The following is an 18,420-nucleotide window of genomic DNA, read 5'->3' as shown; positions in this document are numbered from 1 at the left end:
GAGCACCGTGAGGAGGAGGAGGTCGCCGGAGAGGAGGAGATGGAGTGGAGGAGAGGAGGAGAGGAGGAGATGGAGTGGAGGAGAGGAGGAGAAGAATGAAGGGGTAAGTGGCTGGCCGGCCCTTTTAAACTTCTGTCCCAACTTAGCAGTGGCGCACCATGCACTGGTACGCCATTGCTATTTTTTTGAATTGTGAAGGCGGGAAAATAGTAGTGGCGCACTATTTACTGATGCGCCATTGCTAAAATTTTTTTTTGAATTTTTTTGAATTGTGAAGGCGGGAAAATAGTAGTGGCGCATTATTCATAAGGTGCGCCATTGCTAACTTGTTTTTATTTTTGTATTTTTTTTAATTTTGAAGGCGGGAATATAGCACTGGCGCACCATGCACTAGTGCGCCATTGCTGATTTATTTATTTTTTTGCATTTTTTCAAAAAAATTTGCCTCCAGATCATAAAAGCATCGTAACTTTTTTTCTGTTAGGTTTTTGAGGATTCTAGAAAATCGATAACAGGTGAAGCCGGTCAAATTCGGATATAACTTTTCGAGTAGATGATTTTTCATATAAAAAACTTCTTCATCGAAGGTCATATGCAAAAGTTACGGCCATTTAACCGAAACACGGCGGCCTTTTGCAAAAAAAATTCAAAATTCATGTTTGTTAATTTTCCTAACAACTAGAACACATAACACATGGGCATCTATTTTTTGAATTTTTTATTCTTTTTATCATTTTATTTTATTTTTTAAAAACCTAAAAGGCGATCCACCGGGGGGTGTTTGTGTGTGTTTGTGTGTGTGAGACGTTAGTAATGGCGCACCCTCCCTGGTGCGCCATTGCTAGCCTCACACACACACGCTGGCACACCCCCACCAGACATAGCAATGGCGCACCACCCCTAGGTGCGCCACTACTTTGTAGCATAGCAGTGGCGCCGCACCTAGGCGTGGTGCGCCATTGCTATGTCTGGTGGGGGTGGACCAAAAAATAGCAATGGCGCACTGCTCATGTGGTGCGCCATTAGTAAAAACATAGCAATGGCGCACCTGATTCTGGTGCGGTGGCGCACCACCATCATGGTGCGCCACTAGTAGAGATATTGGGGATAAGCCTTTTTCTAGTAGTGAGGGGGCACCCCATAGACACACAAGTTGGTCATTGATATCTTAGCCGTGTGCGGTGCCCACCTCCACCATAATCCACCTCGGTCATATCGTCGTAGTGCTTAGGCGAAGCCCTGCGCCGGTAGCTTCATCATCACCGTCATCACGTTGTCGTGCTGACGAAGCTCTCCCTCGAAGCTCTACTAGATTGTGAGTTCATGAGACGTCACCGAGCGAAACGTGTGCAGATCGCGGAGGTGCCGTACGTTCGGTACTAGGATCGGTCGATTGTGAAGACGTACGACTACATCAACCGCGTTGTCATAACGCTTCCGCTTTCGGTCTATGAGGGTACGTGGACAACACTCTCCCCTCTCATTGCTATGCATCACCATGATCTTGCGTGTGTGTAGGAAGTTTTTTTGAAATTACTACGTTCCCCAACAGTGGTATCCGAGCCAGGTTTATGCGTAGATGTTATATGCACGAGTAGAACACAAATGAGTGGTGGGCGATAATAGTCATACCGCTTACCAGCATGTCATATTTTAATTCGGCGGTATTGTTGGATGAAGTGGCCCGGACCGACATTACGCGTACGCTTACACGAGACTGGTTCTACCGACGTGCTTCGCACACAGGTGGCTGGCGGGTGTCAGTTTCTCCAACTTTAGTTGAATCGAGTGTGGCTACGCCCGGCCCTTGTTGAAGGTTAAAACAACACATACTTGACGAAAAATCGTTGTGGTTTTGATGCGTAGGTAAGAACGGTTTTTGCTCAGCCCGTAGCAGCCACGTAAACCTCGCAACAACAAAGTAGAGGATGTCTAACTTGTTTTTGCAGGGCATGTTGTGATGTGATATGGTCAAGACATGATGCTAAATTTTATTGTATGAGATGATCATGTTTTGTAACAGAGTTATCGGCAACTGGCAGGAGCCATATGGTTGTCTCTTTATTGTATGAAATGCAATCGCCATGTAATTGCTTTACTTTATCACTAAGCGGTAGCGATAGTCGTAGAAGCAATAGTTGGCGAGACGACAACGATGCTACGATGGAGATCAAGGTGTCGCGCCGGTGACGATGGTGATCATGACGGTGCTTTGGAGATGGAGATCAAAGGCACAAGATGATGATGGCCATATCATATCACTTATATTGATTGCATGTGATGTTTATCCTTTATGCATCTTATTTTGCTTAGTTCGATGGTAGCATTATAAGATGATCTCTCACTAAATTTCAAGGTATAAGTGTTCTCCCTGAGTATGCACCGTTGCGAAAGTTCGTCGTGCCGAGACACCACGTGATGGTCGGGTGTGATAAGCTCTATGTTCACATACAACGGGTGCAAGCCAGTTTAGCACACGCAGAATACTCGGGTTAAACTTGACGAGCCTAGCATATGCAGATATGGCCTCGGAACACTAGAGACCGAAAGGTCGAGCGTGAATCATATAGAAGATATGATCAACATAGTGATGTTCACCATTGAAAACTACTCCATCTCACGTGATGATCGGACATGGTTTAGTTGATATGGATCACGTGATCACTTAGATGATTAGAGGGATGTCTATCTAAGTGGGAGTTCTTAAGTAACATGATTAATTGAACTTTAATTTATCATGAACTTAGCCTTGGTAGTATTAGCATATCTATGTTGTAGATTAATAGCTCGCGTTTAGCTCCCCTGTTTTATTTTTGATATGTTCCTAGAGAAAACTAAGTTGAAAGATGTTAGTAGCAATGATGCGGATTGGATCCGTGATCTGAGGATTATCCTCATTGCTGCACAGAATAATTATGTCCTTGATGCACCGCTAGGTGGCAGACCGATTGTAGGAGCAGATGCAGATGTTATGAATGTTTGGTAAGCTCGATATGATGACTACTTGATAGTTTAGTGCACCATGCTTTATGGCTTAGAATCGGGGCTTCAAAGACGTTTTTGAAACGCCATGGAGCACATGAGATGTTCCAAGAGTTGACATTAGTATTTCAGACTCATACCCATGTCGAAAGGTATGAGACCTTTGACAAGTACTTTGCCTACAAAATGGAGAATAGCTCAGCTAGTGAGCATGTGCTCAGAATGTCTGAGTACTACAATCACTTGAATCAAGTGGGAGTTAATCTTCCAGATAAGATAGTGATTGACAGAGCTCTCTAGTCACTATCACCAAGTTACTAGAACTTCGTGATGAACTATAATATGCAAGGGATAACGGAAACGATTCGCAAGCTCTTCGTGATGCTGAAATTGACGAAGGTAGAAATCAAGAAAAGCATCAAGTGTTGATGGTTGACAAGACCACTAGTTTCAAGAAAAGGGCAAAGGAGGAAGGGGAACTTCAAAAAGAACGGCAAGCAAGTTGCTGCTCAAGTGAAGAAGCCCAAGTCTGGACCTAAGCCTGAGACTAAGTGCTTCTACTGCAAAGGGACTGGTTACTAGAAGCGGAACTGCCCCAAGTATTTGGCGGATAAGAAGGATGGCAAAGTGAACAAAGGTATATTTGATATACTTCTTATTGATGTGTACTTTACTAGTGTTTATAGAAACCCCTCAGTATTTGATACTAGTTCAGTTGCTAAGATTAGTAACTCGAAACGGGAGTTGCAGAATGAACATAGACTAGTTAAGGGTGAAGTGACAATGTGTGTTGGAAGTGGTTCCAAGATTGATATGATCATCATCGCACACTCCCTATACTTTCGGGATTATTGTTGAACCTAAAATAAATGTTATTTGGTGTTTGCGTTGAGCATGAATATGATTGGATCATGTTTATTGCAATACAGTTATTCATTTAAGTCAAAGAATAATTGTTGTTCTATTTACATGAATAAAACCTTCTATGGTCATACACTCAATATAAATGGTTTATTGAATCTCGATCGTAGTGATACACATATTCATAATATCGAAGCCAAAATATGCAAAGTTAATAATGATAGTGCAACTTATTTGTGGCACTACCGTTTAGGTCATATTGGTGTAAAGCGCATGAAGAAACTCCATGCTGATGGGATTTTGGAATCACTTGATGCTTGCGAACCATGCCTCATGGGCAACATGACTAAGACTCCGTTCTCCGGAACAATGGAGTGAGCAACTGACTTATTGGAAATAATACATACTGATATATGCGGTCCGATGAGTGTTGAGGCTCGCGGCGGGTATCGTTATTTTTTTACCTTCACAGATGATTTGAGCAGATATGGGTATATCTGCTTGATGAAACATAAGTCTGAAACATTTGAAAAGTTCAAATAATTTCAGAGTGAAGTGTAAAATCATCGTAATAAGAAAATAAAGTTTCTACGATCTGATCGCGGAGACGAATATTTGAGTTATGAGTTTGGTCTTCAATTAAAACAATGTGGAATAGTTTCACAAATTCATGCCACCTGGAACACCACAGCATAATGGTGTGTCCGAACGTCATAACCGTACTTTATTAGATATGGTGCGATCTATGATGTCTCTTACTGATTTAGTATTTCAACCTGATAAAAGTTCCAACCTTTATGTGAAAAAGTTCCAACCTGATAAGCTCGAACCCAAATCGGAGAAGTGCGTCTTCATAGGATACCCAAAAGAAAATGTTGGGTACACCTTCTATCACAGATCCAAAGGCAAGATCTTTGTTGCTAAGAATGGATCCTTTCTAGAGAAGGAGTTTCTCTCGAAAGAAGTGAGTGGGAGGAAAGTAGAACTTGATGAGATAATTGTACCTTCTCCCGAATTGGAAAGTAGTTTATCACAGAAATCAGTTCCAGTGACTCCTACACCAATTAGTGAGGAAGCTAATGATGATGATCATGAAACTTCAGATCAAGTTACTACCGAACCTCGTAGGTCAACCAGAGTACGTTCGACACCAGAGTGGTATGGTAATCCGGTTCTAGAAATCATGATACTAGATCATGACGAACCTACGAACTATGAGGAAGCGATGATGAGCCCAGATTCCGCAAAATGGTTTAAGGCCATGAAATCTGAGATAGGATCCATGTATGAAAACAAAGTATGGACTTTGGTTGACTTGCCCGATGATCGGCAAGCCATTGAGATTAAATGGTTCTTCAAGAGGAAGACGGACGCTGATAGTAGTATTACTATCTACAAAGCTAGAATTGTCGCAAAAGGTTTTCGACAAGTTCAAGGTGTTGACTACGATGAGAGTTTCTCACTCGTATCTATGCTTAAAGTCTATCCGAATCATGTTAGCAATTGTCGCATTTTATGAAATTTGGCAAATGGATGTCAAAACTGCATTCCTTAATGGATTTCTTAAAGGAGAGTTGTATAGGATGCAACCAGAAGGTTTTGTCAATCCGAAAGATGCTAACAAAGTGTGTAAGCACTAGTGATCCATTTATGGACTGGTGCAAACATAGGGAGTTGGAATATACGCTTTGATAGTGTGATCAAAGCATATAGTTTTATACAGACTTGCGATGAAGTCTGTATTTACAAGAAAGTGAGTGGGAGCACTACAACCTTTCTGATAAGTATATGTGAATGACACATTGTTGATCGGAAATGATGTAGAATTTTCTGGAAATCATAAAAGGAGTGTTTGAAAGGAGTTTTTCAAAGAAAAACCTTGATGAAGCTGCTTACATATTGAGCACCAAGATATATAGAGATAGATCAAGACGTTTGATAAGTTTTTTCAATGAGTACATACCTTGACAAATTTTTGAAGTAGTTCAAAATAGAACAGTCAAAGAAAGAGTTCTTGCCTGTATTACAAGGTGTGAAGTTGAGGAAGACTCAAAGCCCGACCACGGCAGAAGATAGAGAGAGAATGAAAGTCATTCCCTATGCCTCAGCCATAGGTTCTATAAAGTATGCCATGCTGTGTACCAGACCTATTGTATACCATGCCCCGAGTTTGGCAAGGGAGTACAATTTTGATCTAGGAGTAGATCACTGGACAGCGGTCCAGATTATCCTTAGAGGACTAAGAAAATATTTCTCGGTTATGGAGGTGATAAAGAGTTCGTCGTAAAGAGTTACGTCAATGCAAGCTTTGACACCGATCTGGATGAATCTGAGTCTCGATCTACATACATATTGAAAGTGGGAGCATTTAGCTAGAGTAGCTCCGTGTAGAGCATTGTAGACATAGAAATTTGCAAAATACATACGGATCTGAATGTGGCAGACCCGTTGACTAAACTTCTCTCACAAGCAAAACATGATCACACCTTATTACACTTTGGGTGTTAATCACATGGCGATGTGAACTAGATTACTGACTCTAGTAAACCCTTTGAGTGTTGGTCACATGGCGATGTAAACTATGGGTGTTAATCACATGGTGATGTGAACTATTCGTGTCAAATCACATGGCGATGTGAACTAGATTATTGACTCTAGTGCAAGTGGGAGACTGAAGGAACTATGCCCTAGAGGCAATAATAAAGTTGTTATTTATATTTCCTTATATCATGATAAATGTTTATTATTCATGCTAGAATTGTATTAACCGGAAACTTAGTACATGTGTGGATACATAGACAAACAAAGTGTCACTAGTATGCCTCTACTTGACTAGCTCGTTGAATCAAAGATGGTTAAGTTTCCTAGCCATAGACATGAGTTGTCATTTGATTAACGGGATCACATCATTAGAGAATGATGTGATTGACTTGACCCATTCGGTTAGCTTAGCATTTGATCGTTTAGTATATTGCTATTGCTTTCTTCATGACTTATACATGTTCCTATGACTATGAGATTATGCAACTCCCGAATACCGGAGAAACACTTTGTGTGCTACCAAACGTCACAACGTAACTGGATGATTATAAAGGTGCTCTACAGGTGTCTCCGATGGTACTTGTTGAGTTGGCATAGATCAAGATTAGGATTTGTCACTCCGATTGTCGGAGACGGAACGAGTGAAGAGACTTGCCGGAAACGAGATTGAACTAGGTATTGAGATACCGACGATCGAATCTCGGGCAAGTAACACACCGATGACAAAGGGAACAATGTATGTTGTTATGCGGTTTGACCAATAAAGATATTCGTAGAATATGTAGGAGCCAATATGAGCATCCATTTTCCGCTGTTGGTTATTGAATGGAGATGAGTCTCGGTCATGTCTACATAGTTCTCGAACCCGTAGGGTCCGCATGCTTACCGTTCGGTGACGATCGGTATTATGAGTTTATGTGTGTTGATGTACTGAAGGTTGTTCGGAGTCCCGGATGAGATCAGGGACATGACGAGGAGTCTCGAAATGTTCGAGACGTAAGGATCGATGTATTGGAAGGCTATATTCGGACATCGGAAAGGTTCTGAGTGGTTCGGGTATTTATCGGAGTACCGAAGAGTTACGTGAATTCGCCGGGGAGTATATGGACCTTATTGGGCTTTAGGGGAGAGAGAGAGGGGCTGCCTAGGGCAGTCCGTGCGCCCCCAAGTCCTAGTCCGAATTGGACTAGGGGGGGCGGCGCCCCCTCCTTCCTTCTCTTCTCTCTTCCCTTCCTTCTCTCCTACCCCTACTACTTGGAAAGGGGGGAATCCTACTCCCGGTGACCAGGGCGCGCCATAGTAGAGGGCCGGCTCTCCCCCTCCTCCACTCCTTTATATACGAGGGAGAGGGCACCCCACACACACACAAGTTGATCATTGATCTCTTAGCCGTGTGCGGTGCCCCCCCTCCACCATAATCCACCTCGGTCATATCGTCGTAGTGCTTAGGCGAAGCCCTGCGCCGGTAGCTTCATCATCACCGTCATCATGCCGTCGTGCTGATGAAGCTCTCTCTCGAAGCTCTACTGGATCGTGAGTTCATGGGACGTCACCGAGCTGAACGTGTGCAGATCGCGGAGGTGTCGTACGTTCGTACAAGGATCGGTCGATCGTGAAGACGTACGACTACATCAACCGCGTTGTCATAACGCTTCCGCTTTCGGTCTACGAGGGTACGTGGACAACACTCTCCCCTCTCGTTGCTATGCATCACCATGATCTTGCGTGTGTGTAGGATTTTTTTTGAAATTACTACGTTCCCCAACATGATCTGGCGCAGCTTCTCCCGGCCAGAAAAACCTAAATTTGCACCTTAATTTGATCTAGCATAATGCATTTCTTTGCTTTTCCAACAACATTGGATACATAGACATCACCAAATCTTTGCTAGAATAGCAAGACCAAAGAAAACAAGAACCACAAGTATGTATTTTACAAGATTTCCAACTTCCATAACTGCTCCCACAAGTTGGACTAATATCTTCTCCATGCATTCATTGTTTATCTGCTGATTCTTGATTTTGCACTCTTCTTTCTTCATCTTTGGTTCGAAAGAAGTAGAGGTTGCTTCCCCTCTAGTTGCACATGCAGCCACATCATTGCCTTCGATTCTACTAAGGAGTGCACCAACATCTATTAAGTTTCTTTCTATCAATAAATCAATGTATTTGCCTTCCCAAAACTAAAATGAGCATCCATCTTCCTACACAAAAGAATGAGCATGTTCGAATAAATGAGCTACCGCAATTGAACCAAAGAAAGAGCTATCAAAATGAGCTACCACAAGTGCACGTACCCCGTCGTTTTCGCATTTGAAGAACACCCATCCGGGGTGCTTCGGCGTGCACGAGGTTAGCCGCAGCCCTGTCCGTGTGCAGTCGTCACACTGTATGAGCGGCATCGGCGAGCCACAAAGCCGCTGCGCGAGCGCCGAGCCCGGTGGACGGCCGGACGAATCCATGCCCGCAAACCGTCGGCGGCGGCGGGAGGACGAACCCGTACCTGCATGCGGCGATGCGCCCTTGCCGGGGCTGCGGGAGATGCTCCCCGACCACTCCATCGCTTGGCGCAGCCACCGGTGGCCGGAAAAGCCAAATCCGGCGTCCCGCGATGAAGTTCCGCAGATCCGCAAATCCGGCGGCCCGCCGACACAGGGGGGAGAGGAGGCCTCGTGCATGTGGCGGCCTTTCGGCGAGCTCCTGCCGGCTGCTCTCGCCGGAATCTTGGGCGGCGGCCCGGCACAGGCGCGAGGGGGGAGGGGAGGTGGTTGGTGGGGAAAGTGCGGGCTGAAATGTCCCCCCACCAACCGCTTCCCGCTTATATGCAGGGCACCGCAGCGGCGAGGGGAAAACCCGCGAATACGCGGGTTGGGGCCGAGATTTTGCCGCGCCCCTCAAACTTTTTTGCGGGCCAGGGCGGGATGCGGGGTCTGATCAGACATGTTTTTTCGCCCCGGCCCGCATTTTGGCGGTTATTTTGCGGGTCGGGCGGGATGGGGGGTCGGGCTCCCACCACCTCAAAGTAGATCTCGGAAAAAAGGGCGAAGGGCGCCGAAAGTGCCTATCTGAGCCCGAGCTCAGATGTGCTCTTTATCTAGGTCGCCCGTTCCCTTCTAGATTGGTGCCTAGCGCTATATAAAACTCTGTATGGTGTCCCGTATTTCTTAGTTTCACTGCACTGAGGCCCACCACTGTCGCCTCATAAATGTCACGTCCCTGGTTAACCCTCCGTCCGCACAGACGGCAACTAACAACATGGGCCACGGCTCCGATCCATCCAGCACAAACGCCGTCCATCCACTGACACGAATTTACTTCCAGCCACAAGCCTGATCCACCATCCTTCCTCTGCAAGACGTGTTCATCCTCTCTCGTCAAAATATCCTGCTTAAGCTTGCCATCTCCCTCCTGCCACAAACGCGTCCTTGGCAGTTGTAGTCCTCCCCGACCGCCCACCATATTATATGCTTACGCATGTACTAATGCACAACTCATCCCCGCCGGTGTGTTTCAAAATTGAAAAATCAAAGTACCATGGAACCAACTCAGATGGCATCTGCCGCCAACTGCGTTGTAAATGCCTCCAAACATGCTGCGCCAGCCTGTCTGGGTTTTACACATAATCTCCTCAGCCAAAAAAAGGTCACGTTTGGCCATGCACAAAAGTTGATCTCACCACAGGACTATTTCATCCATTTTATTTTGGAACTGGGCTTCTGAATTACGACGCCAGCAATTAAAACCGCAAAAGGAATTATTAGCAACTGCAATGCAAAAGTGCATTACTGTCGATCACTTTGTTACTGCAACATACTACAGAAACCAACTTCAGTAAAAAGGTTCAGCATTCCACTGGGTATTGATGAACTAAGTGAGTACAATCCACACAGTACGCATTTGACACCAACCGAAACCTGAACACCAATACTCATACAATGGCAACCTGCATCAACACATTTTCCATTGCAGACTGGTAGTAAACTAACTGACAGTCCACACACAACTGGGCACCAAGACTAAGATGAACACTACTACTCAAAAAGTGGTAACCTGCATCAACAGAGCATAACTCAAATATCAAACGGGACCAAAAACCACACTGCTATCACCCCATCGACAATAAGTTACGAAATGTTTGTTGGACACCAGTAAAATCTGTATCAGCCAGCTGCTAACCTCAATTTCATATGTTTGGCTTCCGTGGCTGTTTCGGTTCACCACCTCTATCAGAACATGTAGTTCTCTTATGTCTCTGACGACAGCAAATGGTGCAGAATCATGTCCTCTTACTCAGCCCTTCATATGGAGCCTTCTTTCGACTGGTGGTTTGCCGACCGCTCTCCTTCCTCTTTGCTGGTGCTGATAGACCCAACAGCCTGTTGCTTGAGATGGATGCAAAATTGTTGTCAACACTAGTGGTAGTGGCCTGCTACCATTTGCTCCGATCATCAGGTTCGCGTCCTATTGTTTCAATCTGGTTGAGAACCATTATTGGCCGTCATGTCTCCCAGACCCATACCATCAACCTTTCGTATGCATCCATGCTTGTGTCTCCAAGCCAAAAGAGCTCCATGGCTTGCATGTACAGGTTGAAGTGTCTGTATGAGAAAGGATTATTATGCAGATTTTTCTGATAGTGACACAGATGGTGAGCCAGTACATCCCGGGCATCTTTGGTCCGCCTTTTCAGTATATGCTTCACATGTATCTGATTCATGCGGATGAAGTCCAGCACCTGCACATCAAAATTCCCCTTCATCAATTCTCAAATACTAAAAGAAATGCTGACATTGCAGAGAATGATCACTCAGTAAAATCTGCCATTGTACAAGCCTAGTGTCTCGTACCTTCAACACATGGCTGCAAAGTCCACACTCGCAATCAAACTCGTCACCCCCATCCATAACTGTAAGAAACTCTCCACCAGTTCTCTCTCCGCTCAGCTTCCGTCTGAACTGCAACATACATTTTGCCTATTGATCTCTTCCACTTGGTATGCACCACACTCATACAGATGTGGCTGAACTGAACTGCTCGACCATAGCTCGAGTGTATATTTTGCCAACATGTCTCTCGATGATCAGGTTCGCTCTATGTAGCGGTCTACCCTGCATTTTATATTTAACACTTTAGTGTCATCACAATGAATATTTCAACAATTCCACAAATCCAAAAGAACTTACTATTCTTGTCTTCTTCTCTTCATAGTTTTCCTCCGCTTCCCGGTCAAATTGAAGTCTCATATAGATTCACAAACATATGCATAGGGCAACCCGGCGGAACGTAGTTCTTCAGCATGTGGTTCGTACTTTCACTTCGCTGAGTACTAGTCATCTTAGCACAGAAAACCCCGTTCAAATAAGGCTTCACCCATTTGTCCCTGATCTCATACAATTATGTCATGTATGCGTGCTTCTTCAGATTACACTTTTCAACCAGGAACCTCCAAGCCTCCTCAAATTCATCGATGGTTAGCATGTGATTCCCTATCTTGTGGAACTCTGCTTGGAAGTCATTGTTCTTACTCTAAAATGAGCCCAGCGACTCCTTTGCTTTCTTTAGCACGTGCCACTTGCACCAACGATGAGCCATCTGAGGCATTACATTTTTGTTGCAACTTTTCATTGCACGGTTCTGATCTTCTCTCTCTCTCTCTCGTGGTACCTTCTAGCTAGGATCATAGTCATTTTAACCCTACCCCCTGGCTGACAGGAATTTACTAACTCCTTAATACAAAGACTATATGAGATTCTCCTACGGTCATTCACGGTTTAAAAAAAGCACATAGTTTTTATGCAGTGTTACGTATTTTTTTCCCATTTTCCATCTGATCTAAGCATTTTGTACAGAATCAATTTTACATACAACCCCATGCCACAAAACATATATTTTTTGATTAATTTTACAATTACTACTATGCATAATCTTCTATTTAAAAGTGAGTTCTCAAGTCACTGTTTAATATTCAGTAAGACAAACGCAAACCAGACTAAATTCCTTTTACAAATTGACTAATTCAATCAGTTTTCTTATTTCACTATGCACTGTCTCCACTCCGGAGTGCAGCTTCAACTTATTTGCTTCAACCACTATGATGACAGTTAGAATTTTAATTCGGAAACTATAACCTAATCTTCAGACATATGGTTTACTATGGTTCCTCTCAATACATTCAAGGCTAATAACCATTCCTAAATTAGATTATGTCCAGCAGGTACCTAGATTTGACATACCCCCCATACATAGTTGATTTTTTACCTAACATCTGTTAACTATAGTTTACTCCAGCCAGTCGCTTCTGAAAATGCTATTCGAGCAAGGCCACGAAAGCAGAAGATTCCACAGCCCATATCCACTAAATATCACAAACCACGCATAACCAAATTAAGTTCTATTCTGCACTCGAGCACAAATGTGATTGTTATCCCACCCCTCTCTGTTAGCTCCGAGATCACCAACCCAGCTAGTATAGGTTGTATATGTATCTTGTCAGCTTTCAGAGCCAAATGGCCCACATCCGACAAGTAATAAAAAGCAACGCCATCCATTGAGGATAGGCCGGCGTTGATGTGGGCTCCGTTACTGCTCATTCCTTCTACTGTAATGCAAACACCTTGAGAGTGCTGTGTATTTCAGTGCAGGTCTCAGTCCATCCGACACCCACATTTTACAGTTGCACTAACATGTTTCAAAAAAACATTTACTTCCACATGTAAGATAATTATACTTATATTTCTGGAAAACTATGAAAATTTCAGGAATCCGATGATTACCTAGATAGTCAGCACATCATATTTCTACTAGATGCAAATTTGTGGCCGACACCAAAAGCCTGTACTACTCAGCACATGCAAGAACGAATACATTTGCAACAACCAGCACAATCGAGTTCGCTTTTTATTTAAGTCAGAACTAACTCTGTATGTCTAACCACAAAGAAGAAAATAAAAGCCATGAGGCTGCACTCATGTCTACTGGCGCCAATGTCCAATTATTCAGGTAAGCAGTCAGAGAGACATGAAATTCAGATAGTACATCCATTGCCAAATCTAGCTCAATCGAACCTGTTATTTAAATTATAAGTCATAACTAATTCTATGTGTCTAACTAGAGAGAACAAAATCACAGCCACGAGTCTGCATTCAAGTCTAGTGATGTCAATAACCAATTATTCAGGTAAGCAGATAGAGAGTCATGCAATTCAGATACTACAACAGAATAACAAGAAAGTACTAACTTATTCAATCGAGGAACAAACCTTTTTGACCATTGAGCTCTCGTCTCTGCTCAGGAGGCAAGACAAATTTTGTACTCACCGAATAGCCAAACACTATTCCTGCATGCATTTCGTCCTCTCGACATTAAGCCGGCTCTTTCCATATCGGATGTCAAAGCCCTTCTCACATGAGTACAGATTGTACAAGTTGTATGCCTTGCCGAAAGAGTCAAAAGAAGTCCCAAGAACTGGTATGATGACATTTTCACCTGGGTTGTCAGCATAACACCTAACAGCCTTCTCAATGCACTGATGAGATTTGGGCGAGGGGTTCTGCTCAGTGTTGCAACACCAATCCTCATCCTGCAAAACGCATCCACTTCTGATATGAACTGCCTGAATTTAGTAAGGAGGATTCTACCCTAGTTGTCCTAATTCCACGATTTATCTGACTACAAGTTTCTGTAAATCCCTACAGAGCTCACTGGGACAACAATTTCAGCACTAACCTCTTGTTCCATCCGGACGCCCGGGGATTATCTTCCCAATTGAGAGCTCTGACGTCGGAGGCGAGCTCTCCCTCCTGTCCGCCGCCGCTTCCTTCGCCACCATAATCTGCGCGTCCGCGCTACCCACCGGCCGTTGCTGCTCCGCCACCTCTTGCTCCACCACCATACCGACATTCGCAGGCGCAGGGGCCGGCACCAAGCTCTCTCCTACTTCTTCTAGCAGAGCGGATCTGATTAAAGCCAAAGCAAATCCTTTCCGTCACCAAAGCCAGACGTCTAAGAATTGAGACGAAATCGCCATACAAGCAAGGATCTACGTACCTTCCGATTGGCTGCATCAGATACTCCATGGCGGCTCGCCGTCGACGCTTCTCCTCTCTATGCCGCGGTAGAGAAGACACTCAACCCTGCATTCAATTACTCCCTGCGCCCACCAAACGGAAAGTGAAGTTCCTGTTCCACGGATCAGACGGATATGCCGATTCCGATCCGCGGCTCATCTCGTCAACGGCACGTTAAATCTGCATATTCTAACTCGCCAACATGGGCCACCACCCACCTCTGCCGTGTACGTATTCCGCCACAGTGCGCATTTTCCAGCAGCCCACCACCGCGCGTATAGAGAAATGGCACAGATCCCTAGGGACTATCGAACGTCCTGGATATCGAGCTCATTTGAGCTCGCGCTCAGTTACTCCACGTCCGAAGGACGCGCCTAGTCTTTCGTCCCATCCCCGCCTCCCGAGCCCAAACAAACGACGCAAAGCCAGCGCAGCACTGTGCTCCGTGCTTTGACCATAACCACCACCGAACGCGGCCATGCTCGCCCGCCGCTGCGGCCACTACTGATGCAGGTGAGTTTTCCCCTCCCCCGCCGCCGCCGTTATGGATCCGGCATCCGAGGAGCTCGAGCGCCGCAGCCACTACCTCAGCTCGCTCATCCGCCGCACCAAGCTCAATGCCCCGCCCGCCCCGCCACCTCCTACTTCTCACCCGGAGCCGGAGACGAAGCTGGAGCTGGAGCGGGAGCGCTCGCCCATCCGCCGCACCAAGCTCAAGCTCAACGCCGCTCCCGCCCTCCCTCCTTCTACCACTCACCCGGAGACCGGGAAACTGGAGCGGGAGCCGGGCCCTAAGAGCCAGAACCTCGTGGAGGCCAAGGTGGTGGTGGAGGACAGGGAAGTGAAAGAGGGCGACGGAAAGGGGAAGGAGGAGAGGAAGGTCTCGGTGCGGGTCCGGGCGGCCGACATGCCGGTGGTGCTGCAGCGGCGCGCGATCCGGCTCGCCTACGATGCTGTCTCTGCAACACCGCGGGCCGACGGCAAGCGTCTAGCCCTCGCGCTCAAGAAGGTACAGCATCCATCTCGTGATAAAAACTTCAACCGGTTATTGCTCTTTGGTAGTTAGGGTGAAATGCTTGTGCACTTGTGCCGCGAGCACATTGTTGAAATCGTTTGGTGTTGTGGACCTGGTGCAGAGAAAATGCAGTCATGCAGTGGTAGTAGATATGCAAGTGATTCAGATTTAGAACATCTCTAGCAGATCCGCTAAAATCCGGTACTGCAAAATCGTTTAACGCTTGCTACAAAAACAATTTTGCGCGAACGTGAAGGCCCCGGCAGAACTGATCCCGTAAATCTTGTACTGCATATTTAGAAACATCTTCACGCTAGAAAATAGTTCATCACAACCATAGTGCATACATAGGAAATACAAACTTCGCGCTACAAATTACAAAAAATCGACAGTCACTCGTCGACGCCGAGGTAGAGCTTGGCGGCGGACTTGCGGAGCGCGCTGGGGAGGTCGTGCTCCTCCTTGGCGGCGAGACGGTCGGTGACACCTTCTTCTTCGGCCGCCAAAGCTTTCTCCGCGGCGACGATCTCCGCATCGGCCTCCCGACACTTCTGCAAATGCGGGAAGAGTTGGTCATGGAGCTCGTGGAAGCCGGCCCAAGGGCTCTGCCCGCCGCTCCGGGAGAGCCGGCCGTAGTCGTGCGCTTGTTTTGAGTGCCATGGTTCGACGGCGGGCCGGCTAGAGCTGCCAGCCTCCGCGTCATGCAGTGTGAGCTTGCGCGGAGGCGACCTACCACGGCCACCACGCCCGCCAGCACCACCGGCCATGGAGGAGAAGAAAAAACGGAGGAGATGCGGCGGGATTTGTCGCCGGAGTTGGGGAGGGCTAGCGGCGGGGCGGGTGGATTGCGGCCGAGGGGATAGGGTTTGCTAACCCTAAAGCCCGGCCGGCCCTGTACATATAGCATCGGAGGAATGGATATGCGGGCCGCCTGTAAAAAATTTACAGGCTGGGCTTTGTCTAGCGGATCTGTTCGGGCCAATAAAACATTGGCAAGCTTTTGCCGGATTTGCTAGAGATGCTCTTAGGAACCTAGAAACGTAGTGCATCTCGAACAGTTCCCAAAAAGAACTCCCAGTAAAAGTGGTTTTTGGAGGTGGCGTGGCGGCAGCGGACGGTGGTCATGGGGGACGTCGTGCTGACGTCACACTTTTCTGGGAAGGTTTACGGAAAGGGTCATTTCCCCCTAGATGTAGGGGATGTTGGGCAGATTATATGGGTTCCTCCAAATTTTTTTTAGTGATACGGGATCTATGGGAGATGCTCCGACGTGCTGTTGCTTATGTTCTACCTTTTCTTTTGAGTTGTATGTTCCACAATTTAAATGTATGAGATTAGTGCTACACATGTTGGTTCAGTTGCCAGTTGGTTAGACTTGCAACAAAGTTAGGAGGCATGGATTGAGTATATGGGTGTTTCTGGTTTAAGCCTAAGTCTTCTGTTTGCCCAGTTTTATCAGTGTTGTGTTGGCAAGAAAAAACGCACCAAAGTGGCTATCTGGTATGCAGCACAAGGAGCACCAGTGCAAAGGTAGTCAGTTGGTAACCCATTGTTGTGTAGTCCTGGCCTTGTAATGCTGCTGGTGACAGACAGAGAGCATCTAGGATACTGGGCGCCTCACTCCGTTCTAGTAGAAGAGGTGATCTGTAAGAGAAGAGGCGAAAGGTGATTGGAAGCAAGTCAGCAAAAAGTCAATTCAAACTATATAACTACTATTTGAACGGAATAGGCTGAAGGAAGTGAGACTGGGATTTGTTCCCAAAACTGGAAGAACTACCTTTTAGCCCTCGTACTAGAAATGCTACTCCATAGCTGTTTCTGTGAAGAGCTTTAAAATGTTCAAACCTGTGTAGAACAACATAAGTTGGCTAGCTATGGTAGCTAGCAATATTTATTTTTGACATATGTTGTATGAAGTTGATATTCCCCACTTTTTTAATATAATTTCCCTTGTTTATTTTGTTCTCACTTGGCCATTTCTTTCATTTGTCTGATATGTCTGGAACTCTGGATGTGTCACAAAGCAGTCTTCATATGTTTAGCTGCACCGTTTTGTGCAGCCTTAAGCACTATTTTGATAGGTAAATATTTGCTTGCTGCAGGAATTTGACACGTCATACGGCCCTGCTTGGCACTGTATTGTTGGGACAAGCTTTGGCTCCTATGTTACTCACACATTGGGAGGTTTCTTATACTTCTCTGTTGACAAGGTCCACATTCTTCTCTTCAGAACTGCTGTTGAGCCATTAGGCCATCTGCGGTGAGACCTAGAATCAGTTTATTAGGTAGTCTAGGTGCTCTGTAGTCCGTATGGGAACATCTAACATGGAGAAGGGTAAGGAGGGCATGATAATCTCAATGAAAATATGTTGAACCAATCTGTTATAACTTCCATGTATTAGCACTTGTTGACTTTCAAGGCTCGCCTTAGGAGGTAACATAATGCCTAAGCTTGTAACCTTGACTGCCAGCCATGATTGAGGCCTAAATCGGCAAAGCCTAGCTCCAGGGCTTCCAGCATTGTAATTCCACTTAATGCCTACTGTTCCAGTCTTCTGCCTAAATGATTTTTCAGATTTGTAATGTTTACATGCATGGTGCATCACACATAAAATATAGTGGCCTGAAGAAGCCATGAGAACTGTTAGAAGGGATTGTTAGAAGGGATAGAGAGGGCTTGGTGGAATCGATTGTTTATTGCCTGAGCCTCGTGGGCATATATATAGTGAGTACATTATCTGCTTGGAGTACAAGACAAGTAAGGGATAAATCCTATACTTCCTGATAGTCACGATACTCAACATCCCCTGCAGTCATAATGGTACTGATGCGGACGGTGAGACTGAGGAAGAATCCTAAGACAAGCCGACGGACATCCCCCAACAGTCGTAACGGCCGACGCATCGCAGAAGTTGTGGCTGGAGTGAAAGCCGATGAGGTTGCTCAAGCAAGGCGA

The 18,420-nt window shown here is 45.6% G+C and overlaps 1 protein-coding gene and 1 long non-coding RNA gene across 2 annotated transcripts; one reads left to right on the top strand and one right to left on the bottom strand.

The window, feature by feature from the left end:
* Nucleotides 1-10,210: 10,210 nt before the first annotated feature.
* On the bottom strand, nt 10,211-14,698 carry LOC123144653 (uncharacterized). The gene is made up of 5 exons (XR_006471811.1): nt 14,430-14,698; nt 14,109-14,338; nt 11,567-13,962; nt 11,231-11,491; nt 10,211-11,118 (listed from the first exon to the last, which is right to left on the bottom strand). It is a non-coding gene; the product is annotated as an uncharacterized lncRNA (long non-coding RNA).
* A 145-nt stretch (nt 14,699-14,843) lies between these two features.
* On the top strand, nt 14,844-18,042 carry LOC123144652 (dynein 11 kDa light chain, flagellar outer arm). Its single transcript, XM_044563852.1, has 2 exons — nt 14,844-15,458; nt 17,567-18,042. The coding sequence occupies exons 1-2, from the start codon at nt 14,994-14,996 to the stop codon at nt 17,726-17,728; spliced, it is 627 nt and encodes a 208-aa protein (XP_044419787.1). The 5' UTR covers nt 14,844-14,993; the 3' UTR covers nt 17,729-18,042.
* The last annotated feature ends 378 nt before the right edge of the window (nt 18,043-18,420 follow it).

Source organism: Triticum aestivum, chromosome 6D (genome assembly GCF_018294505.1).
Source record: "Triticum aestivum cultivar Chinese Spring chromosome 6D, IWGSC CS RefSeq v2.1, whole genome shotgun sequence".
Classification (NCBI taxonomy): Eukaryota; Viridiplantae; Streptophyta; class Magnoliopsida; order Poales; family Poaceae; genus Triticum; species Triticum aestivum.
This window is presented reverse-complemented; position numbering and strand designations above follow the sequence as displayed.